The sequence below is a fragment of the Rattus norvegicus genome, chromosome 1 (assembly GCF_036323735.1).
Source record: "Rattus norvegicus strain BN/NHsdMcwi chromosome 1, GRCr8, whole genome shotgun sequence".
NCBI classification, from domain to species: domain Eukaryota; kingdom Metazoa; phylum Chordata; class Mammalia; order Rodentia; family Muridae; genus Rattus; species Rattus norvegicus.
In genome coordinates this window covers 244,102,920-244,117,594 of record NC_086019.1, presented here as the reverse complement: position 1 = coordinate 244,117,594, position 14,675 = coordinate 244,102,920, and the positions used below count along the sequence as shown (strand labels likewise).

The 14,675-nt window shown below is 38.4% G+C and overlaps 1 protein-coding gene across 2 annotated transcripts in view; it reads right to left on the bottom strand.

Moving 5' to 3' along the window:
- Btaf1 (B-TFIID TATA-box binding protein associated factor 1) overlaps positions 1-14,675 on the bottom strand; it is a 90,730-nt gene that overhangs the window by 38,863 nt on the left and 37,192 nt on the right. For both annotated transcript variants that reach the window (XM_006231332.5, NM_001191917.1), the window contains exons 9-14: positions 12,763-12,852; positions 11,836-11,931; positions 11,571-11,747; positions 7,886-8,026; positions 7,061-7,185; positions 3,881-4,001 (exon numbers count right to left, since the gene is read on the bottom strand). In XM_006231332.5, coding sequence (XP_006231394.1) covers positions 3,881-4,001; positions 7,061-7,185; positions 7,886-8,026; positions 11,571-11,747; positions 11,836-11,931; positions 12,763-12,852 — 750 coding nt within the window. The remainder of the gene's footprint in view (positions 1-3,880; positions 4,002-7,060; positions 7,186-7,885; positions 8,027-11,570; positions 11,748-11,835; positions 11,932-12,762; positions 12,853-14,675) is intronic.

The following is a 14,675-nucleotide window of genomic DNA, read 5'->3' as shown; positions in this document are numbered from 1 at the left end:
AAAGATGCCTCAACATATAAAAGAGACACGTGCTCCACTATGTTCATCGCAGCCTTATTTATAATAGCCAGAAAATGGAAAGAACCCAGATGCCCTTCAACAGAGGAATGGATACAGAAAATGTGGTACATCTACACAATGGAATATTACTCAGCTATCAAAAACAACGAGTTTATGAAATTCGTAGGCAAATGGTTGGAACTGGAAAATATCATCCTGAGTGAGCTAACCCAATCACAGAAAGACATACATGGTATGCACTCATTGATAAGTGGCTATTAGCCCAAATGCTTGAATTACCCTAGATCCCTAGAACAAATGAAACTCAAGACGGATGATCAAAATGTGAATGCTTCACTCCTTCTTTAAATGAGGAAAAAAATACCCTTGGCAGGGAAGGGAGAGGCAAAGATTAAAACAGAGACTGAAGGAACACCCATTCAGAGCCTGCCCCACATGTGGCCCATACATATACAGCCACCCAATTAGACAAGATGGATGAAGCAAAGAAGTGCAGACCGACAGGAGCCGGATGTAGATCGCTCCTGAGAGACACAGCCAGAATACAGCAAATACAGAGGCGAATGCCAGCAACAAACTACTGAACTGAGAATAGGTCCCCCGTTGAAGGAATCAGAGAAAGAACTGGAAGAGCTTGAAGGGGCTTGAGACCCCAAAAGTACAACAATGCCAAGCAACCAGAGCTTCCAGGGACTAAGCCACTACCTAAAGATTATACATGGACTGACCCTGGACTCTGACCCCATATGTAGCAATGAATATCCTAGTAAGAGCACCAGTGGAAGGGGAAGCCCTGGGTCCTGCTAAGACTGAACCCCCAGTGAACTAGTCTATGGGGGGAGGGCGGCAATGGGGGGAGGGTTGGGAGGGGAACACCCATAAGGAAGGGGAGGGGGGAGGGGGATGTTTGCCCGGAAACCGGGAAAGGGAATAACATTCGAAATGTATATAAGAAATACTCAAGTTAATAAAAAAAAAAAAAAAAAACAAAAACTGAGCTATGCAGATTAGATTCCACAGTGGATGACTCCAACTACATTACATATGCAAAACTATGCAGAAAGTAAAAGGCCAGTTCTTATGAGAGGCTAGGAAGATGAGGAACAAAGAGATGAACAAAGGTAATGTTCACGGCATTGAAAATAACTCTGATACTATAATGGTAGACAAGTGTCTTTACACATTTGACAGTAACCTATCCTTTCTTAAAATCTTCCAGTTTTATGGGCAAAACAATAAAAAGTTGATAATCAGAAAAACTGAGAATAGACAACAGAGCCATCTTTACAATATACTGAGCTATAGTGGCATTTACCCACCAAGTTACGGCCATTACTGAGGGTGCCAGCTAAGCATGTCAGGAACTGACGCAAGAACATGGTAACAAAGAATGTAGGCATTTGGCTCTCCTCCTCGCTCTGCACTTACGCTTACTTCATTCACATTTAAAAGCTGGAAAGCAATCCATTCCTTTCTTTGTCAAATTTAGGTGACAGCTGAAAGTCATTCAGACTCCCACATGAATCTGAGGTAAGCAGATTACTGTGAGCTATGTAATCTCTGTAAGCTTGGGAGTTTCTTAATTTTTGATCATTAGTTCTCTCATTTTCAAACTATAAATAGTAGTAGCTGCCTCCTTTAGAGTGCTTGACATAGTTCCTAGCATAAAATGAACCCCAGTAATATCTCAGAGAATTGTTACTTTTAAGTATCATTTCTATATCTCAGAATATCTAATTATAAAGAATGGCAAATGTATGTTTTACTCTCTATATAATTAGCTATACTTGTATAGAATTAATATTTTCAAAGTCCTTTTTTTTATATTACCTCACTTGATCCATAACTACAAGAAAGGCTACAAAGGGATTCTAATCTAAAAAATGTGTATGGCTGTTCTGCAAAGTTTCCCACTTTGGTGCCTGGTGCACACAAGGCACCGGAAGATTGTTGGATCCCCTACATTGCAGTTCTAGGTGTTTGTGAGCCTCCGTGTGGTTTCTGGGAATAACCCTCAGTCCTCCAGAAGAGTCAGTGTTTTTATTTGCTGAACTCTCTAGCCACAAGGGTTTTGGTGTGTGTGTTTGGGGGAAGAGGGGAATTGAAATGCACTCTCTTAACAATTTGTCTTAATTGTTATGTATATAAGTGTTTTGCCTACATATATGCACATGCATCATGTGAATGCTGTATAAGGGATTTAAAGAGGGGCTGGAGAGATGGCTCAGTGGTTAAGAGCACCCGACTGCTCTTCCAGAGGTCATGAGTTCAATTCCTAGCAACCACATGGTGGCTCACAACCATCTGTAAAGAGATCCGATTCCCTCTTCTGGTGTATCTGAAGACAGCTACAGTGTACTTATATATAATAAATGAATAAATCTTTAAAAAAAAAAAAGGGATTTAAAGAAAGAATGCTAGCACTTAGCTTGTGTCTGAGGTCTTTACATTATTATATGCTGAAGGTATTACAGCAGCAATATACGCTTTGGCTGGCTGTTCTTCATGTTTTGTCTGTGACCATGCTAAGAGTCCTGACTAATAAACCAATGCTAGCACTGGAGAAGTGCAAACGAAGCAGAGAAAAGAAGGGAGGTAAGTTTAAATTAATCGTAGGCTTTATTGTCACATTGAGTATCTTGGGACCACATGTGCTCAGAACTTTTCTAATTTTAGGATAATAAAGAGGTTGGTTTCATGCACTATATACTATATAACCCCGTATAGTCTCTAAAGAAACAATTAAAATGTTATTTTTTATGAGTAGGCATGCATGGAATAAAAGACTATAAATAGCTTTTCAGAATGGTTTGCTGCCAAATGATTAATTCACACAATTTACCAAAAGCTTTATATTTCAAAATCGCAAGCAACAGTTTTTTAAAAATTCAGGTTAGGAACCATGGAATTTTCACAAACTATAATAATTATAGTTTATAAGTAACTTCCAGGTAATCTGTGAAGAATACAATTTTTAAATGACATTAATTAGGGGTTACTCTGAGAGTTCTTTTGATGTTACTGGGAACACAAGATTTATAATAAAGTTTTCACTACATAGTAATTTCCAAACGACAGTTTAGATTTAAAGGGGGCTGCAGTGAGATAATTTATCAAGTAAATGTGCTTGATGGTTGGAGTTTAATCCCTAGAAGCTCCCTGGTAGATGGAAAGGGTCAACTCCTACAAGTTTTCCCCTGACCTTCATGTGCATGCCACATCCACACACATGAGACTAGACCCATGAGATGAGTGAATATGAAATAAATACCTAAGGGCTGAGGAGACAGCTCCGACAGCAAAGTGCACCCCAACCCCAAGTTTGATACCCAGAAGCCACATTGTAAAAGAAGAAAGGAGGGGTGGAGTGGTGGGGGCTGGAGAGGCAGGAGAGAGGGTTGTCAGGGTGAGGGGGTAGCATACACCTCTAAACCCAGCACACAGGAGGCAGAGAGAGGCAGATTTGAGTTTCAGGATAGCCTGGTCTACAGAGTGAGTTCCAGAAAAGCCAGAGCTACACAGAGAAACCCTGTCTCAGTAGAAGAAACGAAGAAAAAGAAAAGAAAAAACAAATAAAAAACTGGGGCTAAAAATTGGTAGATGGCTCAGTGGTTAAGAACATTTGCTGCACTTGTAGAGGACCCAGGTTCAGTTCCCAGGGCCCACATCAGATGGTTCACAACCGCTTGTAACCCCAACTCCAGGGATCTTCTAACCTCTGGGGCACCAGACACACAATGCACGTAATTAATGTACTCAAGCATTCTGATCTTTTGATATATAGCAAAAAATGAGGCAACGATTTGATCTGTCTTATAAAAGTTACAAAGCTTTGAGGTTAAAATTTATCAGTTCTTACCTGGTCCTGTGTTGATAATAATGTAAAGAGAGTTTCCAATGCTGCTCTTCGAACTGAAGATATAGTGTGATGTAAAAATGGCCAGACCCGTGGGACTAAAACTGTGAGTGACTGCTGAATACTAATGAAGAAGAAACAAATTAACCTTATTCATTCTCACTTGAATGTCCATAGATACATTATCTAATATATATGTTGTATGAACCTAATCATGTTGACATGGCTTTTTAATAAATTAACAATGATCCAATTTTCATGGACGTTCACTTATACTCTCAAAAATATTATTATATTATAAAAATACAGAAAAATGTAGGCAATAAAGGGTAGAAACTTACTATTAGGTTTCTCTACAGCACTAATGCCATAATTACACTCATCAAGTTAGAACCTTCCAATATTATCTGCACTTTTCTCCCAAGGAAAATGGGATATGTATCCTAGCTACACAATCAGTTCTGCATAACTGTTTTCCAGCCAAGGGTTAACCTGAACAGGTAGCCAATCATAATTTATATTCATCTTTCACCTCAAATGGCAAGAAACGAAGACTTGCACTTCTTCCTTCTCAGGTAAGATTTTAAGTGGAGGAAGATACAAAGCCAAACCTAGGCTAGCTTGGATCACAGCACTTCTGCCATATTTAGGAGTCATTTTTAAAAGGTACCTCGAATTAGGAAGTCATTTATAAGTAGCATTTGAACTACATCCTTCAATAGGAAGAAGTGGAAACCAAACAGAGCACTGTCGCAGGCTATGCCTTCCTCCTCACAGGAGCCACCTTCAGTGCTGGTTTCAGCACTTCCAAGTAGGACTTCCTGTGTTTATTTTATAAGTTCACTTTAAAAGATCCAACTTAAATACATGCACATACAGACATAGGAGAACTTCAGAATACATAAAACCATGACGATAAAGACGTGTTAATAGTGTAATTGTTCATGCACCACAAGACATGCTGCATTTCTTCTTGCATAAACTGGAAAGTATCTGCCAATTATTATAAATATGAAGCAAGCTATCTATCTATCTATCTATCTATCTATCTATCTATCTATCTATCTATCTATCTACCTACCTACCTACCTACCTACCTACCTACCTATTTATTTAAATTTTTTTGGCTCTGTGTAGCCCTGGCTGTTCTGGAACTCCCTCTGTGGATCAGGCTGGACTCAACACGCAGAGATCGGCCTGCCTCTGCCTCTGAGTGCCAGGATTAAAGGAGTGCACCACCACTACACAGCTAAAGCAATTTTTCTAATCAGGCAATTTTGAAACAAAAAGGATGGAAAACTATATTATTTCACAATGGATTATTAGATCTTTTATTATATTGTGTAATTGTCTTACATTGGAACACATGCCTCTATACTGGCAGTTTTCTGGTTACAGAAACACAGTCTATCACTGGCTTACAACCTAAAAATGTTCAGTATTTAGGTCTTCAATGAGACTTCCTCAAACCTCTGGTCTGAAGCAATTTAAAACCCCTATGGCTTTATAGCTTGGGAGAATTGTCATGTGAACCCGCTTAACCCCTGTACATTGTACTAGTACAGAAGCAACCTGTCGAAGTGGGAAGCCGTTACATGTGCATTGCCGCTTTATTTGCTGCTTTCTGTAGACACTCACTTGCTGTTCCTACTTGCATGCTGTTCTACCAGCCTAAATTCTGCACACAATACTACTAGTTGAGGGCTGGCTCAGTGGTTAAGAGTGGTCTGCTCTTCCAGAGGTTCTAAGTTCAATTCTCAGCAACCACATGGTGGCTCATAACCACCTATAATGAGATCTTGGGCCCTCTTCTGGTCTGCAGGTGTACACACAGGCAGAAGACTGTATACATAATAAATTGTTTAAAAAAAAATACTACTAGTTCATAGTATATGAATATGCCTTTCATATATGCTTGAATTTTACTGAAATACTCATTCATACAGCCAGAAGTTGCTTTAAAATCATAGTCATATGGATATTCACTGAATAACCTCACTAGGCTATGTAATTCCCTCACTCATTCACAAAGCTGTGTGACATTTCTCATGCATCTGTGGACACTATTAGTAGAAACAATTAACAGCATTCTAGCGTGTGTGTTACAGAGACGGGACAGTCCTGAGTCTCACACCAGTGTTACAACTGAAAAGCCTTAACATTTTAAACAGTGTTAAGTAGTGTTCCTGTCTTTAAATTTTATAGTTCATTATTGCCTGCTATCTTCTGACTGGTAATAACTGAAATTAAGGACAAGAACTGAAGAAATAAACATTACACAAAAACATTCACAGAAAGGGAAAATTCTGTGAAATATAAAACCAATGTCAAATCTAAAAAATGTGTATTATGGAGCCAACACTATAGATAGTATAAAATGAGTCATTTTAAAGTAAATGATTTTAAAGTATCTATTTTAGATCCACAAGATAATGAACTGTAAAACTATAACTCAAGGTAAGAAAAATAACTACTTTAGGTTTGTTTCTTCCTTTCTTTCTTTCTTTTTCTCTTTCTTTCTTTCCTTCTTTCTTTCTTTTTTAAAGATTTATTTTGTGTATGTGAGTACACTTTCGCTGTCTTCAGACTCACCAGAAGAGGGCATCGGATCCCATTACAGATGGTTGTGAGCCACTATGTGGTTGCTGGGAATTGAACTCAGGACCTCTGGAAGAGCAGTCAGTGCTCTTAACCCCTGAGCCATCTCTTCAGCCTCCTACTTTAGGTTTCTTTATCTGTGTATGTGCAATGGTGAAACTCTGGGCTTTGTTCATATTAGGCAGACAATCTCCCACTAAGCTCTGATCCCAGCCCCTAAATTATGCTTTCTAGTCCCAAATGCTATATTATATTATATTATATTATATTATATTATATTATATTATTTATTTATTTGTTTTTCTTTTTTAAATTATGAGAGGCTCCAGGAAAGACAATAAGCAGCCATATGAGGGCTAGGAATCGAACCTGGGTCCTGTACAAAAGCAGTATGTGCTCTTAACCACTCAGCCATCTCTCTAGCCCTGTCCCAAATGTGCTAGTAGGTGAGAATAAAGGAGGGCTAACACCTCCCAAGAAAAAGTGGTGTATTCAACTTATAGCACTGTTCTTTACAGGTGCTAAGTTTAGTCATCTGGAAAGATATATAAAGGATTATTATTCTAAACCTCTAATAATAATTACCTGCATTGCTGGACCTGAGGGTAAGTTAACATGGATGAAAGGAGAGTCATAATACTATTGGTTGAAGCTGTTAGATCATCTAATTCCAGAAGAGAATCCCATAAGGTATTTATAATGGAGGGCACCTGTAAGATCAGTTTTTAAGAAAAGTTACTGATTTCACATAACAAATTTTATAAATCCTGCCAATTATATCCCAAGGGTCACTTGGGTCAAAAGCATACATAATGAATTTGAACAGCTTTAAGGAACATCAAGGAGAAGACATCATCTATCACTATCAATTCTCTTATCCTCTTTTTAGTGCCATTCGGTTCTACTTCTGTCACATCCTCTCTAACCAAACTAAGGATAATTTCAGGGAATTTTAAGTAATGTCAACAATCATGTAAATATAAGTTTAGTTTTTGAGCTCATAAAATAATGCTGACTGCACTTTTACCTTCATATTCTGGATTTGATAAAATGGGAAGTGTAGCTAAAATGTAACAGTCTCAAAAATGAGATCAGGTTAAAATGCTAAGATATAAAATCAAAACTTCACATCTCTAAACATAAGGGACAAAATCAGAGAGAAATAGCTGTTTCCTTTTCAAGGAAATTCTCTGTGTACTAAGTACACAAAGAGAATCAGACAATATACAATTCACTGTTCTCAAAGACAACAAATAATCGAGCTTGCATGCATCAGAGGGATGTTAGAGACAAGAAAATTTCTAAAAACTGTATAGATAAATAAAAAGAATGCTCTATTGTTTCCTTCTAGTCCATATGCAAATGTAAACATGCGCCTCAGGAAGAAAATGCTGGCAGACTTTAGTATACCTTTTGAGTCTGAAGGTAGACAAGGCTTTCTACTACAGGAACTAAGGATGCTGCAGCAACAGCTCTAACATCGTCATCAAGGTCCTGGAGTCCTTCGATTATTCGAGTTAAAACTTTAGGCAATAAAGTATTAATCACGTCCTGTAAAACAGTACATCAAGACATGCTAATTTCCTGTGGCATCATCACTGTGCTCAAGCACCTCAAATAACGTTGAACTACATCATGTCAATATTTATATATTGACAAGAAATTCATAAACAGAACAGATAAATGAACAGATTACATAAATAATCCTATTTGAGAAAGAATCCAAATATTTCTGGATGTAACTTAAAATACCAGAACAGCTCTTAATAAGTCCATAATTGCTGTGTGTGAAAACAAATGTATTGATACATATATCTCCTGTCAAGACTCTCAGTTTGCATTTTTTTTCTTCAGTATCACAGGAGATATGAGAGGGATAAGAAGGAAAAGCCACATCCTCCTGCTTCTCCTTATTGCAATGTAATCTCTTCATTTTCCTCACTAAGGCTAGTTGCTCCTGTGACCATATACTATGAATTTCATTAAGAGCAACTGGGTAGTAAAACAACTTGTTCTGCAAGCATGAAGGCCGGAGTTCAAATCTCCTATGCGCACGCGCGCGCGCGCGCACACGCACACACACACACACACACACACACACACACACACACTTTTTTTTTCTTTTTTTCGGAGCTGGGGGCCAAACCCAGGGCCTTGCGCTTGCTAGGCAAGCGCTCTACCACTGAGCTAAATCCCCAACCCACACACACACTTTTTTAAAGCCAGGCATAGTTGTGTGTGCCTGTCATGCCATTATTATTGGTGGGAGACAGCGGGCTTCTAAGTCAAAGAAGTGAGCTTCAGTAAGAAACCCTGTAATGCATTATGTGAAGAGTGAGAACTCTAGTGTCTCTCTGGTAAATCAGCATACCAGAGACACTTTATATCTGTGATCACTGATACAGTGTTCATAGTCGCCAAGATACAGCCCCAGCGTATATGACATCAACACATGAATGAGTGAAGAAAATGTGGTACACATACAAAATAGAAAAAGCTTATTCAGCTATAAAGAAGAATGTAAGGGTGACTTCTGCAGGAAGATGGATTAGAAAGGTGGCAAAAAAAAAGTTCCCTGAAACAGCCCAAGAATGTGAATGACAGAGATAAAACTTTTAGTCAGAAATAAAAAATAATAGTAGAAGAATCTCTTAAAGCTAAAATAAAAGCTGAAGCCATGGAAAAGGCCCCTGGGTCAGAGGTAGAATAACAAAATCTGACAAAAAGTAAGCTGTCCCGTGTACCTAAGATGATGATGGCCCACTTCAATTCCTATCGAAACATCTGAATTCCCCACCAGAATGGCTTTTTGACACCTATAGCCAGAATAAAATGTGCTCCTAGAGCCTGTTATACACTGTAATAAACTTTTATAAACTAAAAATACATGAGACCAACTCTTTGTACATTAACAAAAAATTTACAAGTTATAAAAACAAAGAGAAATAAATGCTTCTCAAAAGATGTGTCAGCTCATTGTCAGAAGACCAATATTTTTTTTTAAATTAGTTTTACAGGAAAAATAAGTCTTTTCCAGGAAAGAACATGTCACTTGGTTATCCAATATCAAATGGTCAGTCCTGAAAACATATATAAAAGTAACATCATATGAACTGAGTGGATTATATTTAGGAATATATATATAGGCATGTTGTAACAATAGGGGGAAAAAGAGCCATAAATTTGAAAGAGAGCAAGGAGGGGTGTATGGAAGGCCTTAGAGGGAGGAGAAAAGAGATGCAAGAAATACTGTAATTATAATCTCAAACATTAAGAAGTTTTTTAAAATTAGTCTTATTATCAAATAGGTACAGCTATACTAACAAGGTATTTTCCATTCCGTGTTTTATAGAAGCTACAAGACAGTAAGAGGTTGTGTTTGAAGGGTGGGTTGCAGCGACTAGGAAGGGCCAGGAAAAGCAAGAAAAAGCAGAAAGGGTAAAGTAAGTGGTAGAGAGCTTGGGTCTATGAGCAGAAACCACAAGGGAATGCTTTATTGCTGGTAGTTTTAAAAACAAAAGAAAAAGACAACTTTAGAAGTAACTTCAAAAGGCTTTTCTGGGATAGGAAGGGAAGCTCTATTCTTGGATTAGTGAGTAAGAGAACAGAGGAGAAGCTAATCCAGAGCAGTAAATAGGACAATCTCTTAAATTCCTGCCAGTTTACAAAGTATTCAGGAAGATAATTACACATTGGTAAGAAAAGATACAGTCCTGGTTTCTCTCTAGTTCCTCATTTGCCTCACTATTCCTTTTTTTAATTTTTTTTTATTTTTATTTTTTTTTATTTTCTTTACTAAGACATGGCCTCATGTGTATCCCAAGCAAAAACTTATCTAGTGAAGGATGACCTTGAACTTCTGGTCCTTCTACCTCTACCTGCCAACACTGGGATAAGGACTTTGGAGCACAGAGGTCTGACTCTAAGCACTACAATTACAGGTCTGGGCACCAACCCTCACTTGCTTTTATCATTTTAGCACTCAACTTTGTGTAAAAAAAAATTATGGATCATAAATTAAAAGGGCTTTTGTGGGGCTGGAGAGATGGCTCAGGGGTTAAGAGCACCAACTGCTCTTCCAGAGGTCCTGAGTTCAATTCCCAGCAACCACATGGTGGCTCACAACCATCTGTAATGGGATCCGATGCCCAGTTCTGGTGTGTCTGAAGACAGCTACAGTGTACCTACATATATGAAATAAACAATTCTTTTAAAATAGTCTTTTGTGAATCAACCTAGGAACCCAACTACTAGCCATGGGATGCTAGAGTATACCAAAATTTTCATTAAGCTACAGAGAGAGCATTAATGCTCAACAGTAGATTATATATATATACATACATACATATATGTGCTTATGTTTTTAATCCAGGATGAAGCCTGACAATGGAATACTGGATTATAAAACACTCTAGTACAAAAAAAAAAAAAAAAAAGATGTCATATGTTTTTGACTTCTGGTACTAACCCTAGTTTTATAACCTTAAACAAGGCTTCTAACTTTTTAGATCTCGGTTTCCCTACGTGAAAATGGTAAGGCTATATTCTCTTTCTCAGACTCCTTATAGAGGATAAACAAAGAAAAACATTGGTGAATAATATATATATGATTGTATAGACTGCTTGCTTTGATCCTTGCTATATGTTTCCTGTCTATATCCTCTGAATATATATCTCCTATATAACTTCATTCTCACAGACCTAAGACCATGAATTCAATATTTAAATGAGTTTAAACAATTAAAGAAGTATGAGATAGACTGAATGAGTTGTAACAATGTAACTAACCATCTTTTGATTTCTCTGTAAATTCTTAGGAGCATCACCTATTTTGTGACACTTTTTCAAGAAAGCTAGAGCCTGGCATGATGACACACACCTGTACTCTTCGAACCCAAGAGAAAAAGAAAAGGCAGAGGCAGAATAATGTCTGCAACCCTGAGGCCTGCCAGTCAGTACAGCTGTGCCAGGCCGGCTGGAGAGACATGGGAGATCTGAGAACAAGGAACAAACAAGCAATCAAGCACACCCATTTCTACACCACAACACACAAGACATCCAAGAGGGAAAAGCCCTTTCAAAAACTGTTAGTTACCTGACGAACTGCCAAAGCATATTTTATTCCCAGAAGACCACCATGTCTAACTTCCCACTGTTCTTGTGTCAATAATTTCAGCAGCACATCCACTGTCTTATGAACTCCTGTTTCGTTCATGTGCTTTAAAACGACACCTAATGTTTGAGCACAAGTTTCACGAACTGGAGCTACAACCTTGAGAACAGAAAGGAGTTACATAAGCAGAACAGTTACTGACACAGACTTCACAACTCGGGCAAAGCTTCACTCGGGGGATACTTACTTCATCAGAAACAAAGTCTCCAAATCTGTCCAATGCAAAAACACAAAGGAGTCTAATGACCAAGTCTTCCAACCACTCTTGATGCTGCTGAATCATCTGTTAAAACAACCATTTTTAACAGGAGGTAAAAATCAACTCTGTTCTAGGGAGAGTGGAGATGCTAGGTCCAAAAATGGGTGGAAAAAATCACACACACACACACACACACACACACACACACACACAGACACACACCCTGAGACATTATCTTAGTAGAATGAACAGTTACCAAACCATGTAAGAGTTCTATATTCCATCTTTAAATGTAACCATGTCCTCTTTGATAATTATACTCAGAAACACTACATTAAAATTCTTATATTCATGGTTCCTATTATGTTCCTGTACTCTTTAAAAAAAAAAAAAAAACCAACTAATTATAGGCTGGGCATTCAGGAGGCAAGGGCAGAGGCAGAGGCAGAGGCAGAGGCAGGGGAATCTCTGTGAGTTCCAGGCTAAAAAGATACACAGGGAATTCCAAGCCAGCCATAGCTAACCAGTAAGATGATCAAAGCTTCTCAGACCTCCAAGAAAACAAAAGCAAAGGAATTACTTAATGGTTACTCTGTGTCGGGTCCTCTGCTATCTATGCTAATTCTAGAGTTTCTTACTACACTAATGTTGCTAACAATCAGTATTATTTTATTTATCTTACTCTCTCCTGCATTATCCTGCTCAAATGCTCTTCTATATTTTTCCACTCTAGTGTTTCTGAAGATCTCTGTTCTCTAATCTCATTCTATGACAATAAACTTGAATTTTTTTACCTATTCACAGTTCTTCTTACTCACCTTGCATTCTGACTTTATTACATGACTTTTGTTACTCCCTCCTAAATTGGAAAAACAGACCAACCACTAAATTAAATCATAATTTTAATATACTTACCTCTTCTAAAGTGCTGTCTCCCATTTTACCACCACTTTTCCCATGAGCTTTAAGAATTTCTCTGAGTCCAGTACCCGCCCCATGTCGAACCTAAAAAAACCACAAGAAGCAAACATCAGATGTCAAATGTTTAAAGAAGTCAAGTTCAACTTTTCTTTAACATGAAAATGTTTTCCAGTCAGCATTGATGCTACAGAAACTCTATTAAAGCATAATCTTGCCAGTCTTTCAAACAAGGTTTTATTTTCTAACCCTAACTGAGCTGGAAGCTATTATGTATAGAAGATTGGCCAAGAACTCACAAAGACCAGTCTGGTAATACTTCCCCAGTGCTGGGCTAAAGGTATGTGTGACCACACCCGGCCTACAGTCATGTTTTTAAATAACATGCATTTTGTACTGTGATACAAAGAATATAAACAGTACCTTTATTAATTTCACAATTTTTTTAGTTACATGGAGGTTTTCAAAGTTGAGCAACAAAATAGTTATTCTCTAACTCTAGGATATAAATCCACCTGGCTTTCACTCCCATGCCTAGTCTCTACCTGGACTCAGAACTCAACAAACAGAAAGGGAAAGAAACTTTTCTGTATAGCCCAAATATTGATATTTTAGAAGTACATGCAAAAAAAAAAAAAAAACCACCACAAAAGTAGTCAGGTGCCAAAAGAGGAGGATTCACATCACACAAGTTGTCTAATGAGTAGTGCTAGTGCTTTCTTCTATCTGGTGGATCAATCAGCATTCTCAGAGATGAGGAGGTGCTTCCTAAGGGAAGAAAAGCCTGTACTATATACTATAGTTATTTATTTAAAATGCTCTCAGAGCTAAGACTTACTTAATCGTAAAAGGTATTCACAGCAAGATCTACCCCACCCCCTTTCTTTTCCTCTCTCCTTTTTTCCATTCTGAGGATCACACCCAGGCAGGATCTCATACATGCTAAGCAAAGTGCTATTCCAATGAGCTAGATCCCATAGACCCAAAGCAGGTTTGTGAAGGAGAGTATTTCTGATGCTTTGATCAAGAATGGTGTCCATGCACTATGGTCCTTGTCCCCAATTGGTTCTTGATCAATCAATAAAGATGCCAGTGGCCAATGGCTGGGTAGAAGGAGGCAGGACTTCCAGGTTCCCTCAGGCTAGGTGAGAGGAGAAGGCAGAAAGAGGAGGATAGGTATACTTAGGGGAGAGAGATGGAATTGACTCAGATCTGCAGGGGAGATCTTCCAAAATGTAAGCAGAAAGGGAAACCCGAAAAGTGTCTTGGGCATCAAGACCTACAGGCTCCACAGAAGGTAACAGGGCAACTAAGCTAGGGCAGATTTAGAGGTGTTAAGCTGGGAGTAAAGACAGGTGCACACTAGCAACAGGAGGCTTAGACGAGCCCAGTCGCTGAGCCAGTAAGGTAGGTTAACAATGAACTAACGTGTGCATGTCTTTCATCCGAGAGAACCTGGGTGGGTGGGTGGGAGCACAGCCACCTGGGGAGCATTAAAGTGGGGTAGAAAAAACTGCGCATACAGGTTTGTTTTGTTTGTTTAATTAAAAGGCCAATTAAAGGTTTGGGAGAACAAACCAATAATTCGACCAGAAGCTTCATTTATATCTTTCCTACATGCTGGGACATGCTTGAAATTTTTCTTTGAAGAAATAATCCGAAGAGGCTTAATTACTTCTGAAACTGGTTTGAAAACTACTCTTTCTACAGCTATACATCCTGATTTTTTTTTTTCCCCTTTTTTGGTGATCTTGAGGTTTGAGCCCAAGTACAGGCTTCTATACTCCTAGTCCCTAAAATTACTTTCTTGGCAAAACAAAACTGCTCACTACAGGCTTGGTATAAGAGTGAACATTTCCTGGCAACAATATGACTGGAGGCACCCAAAAGGAGGGGAGTGCTGCGCCCCA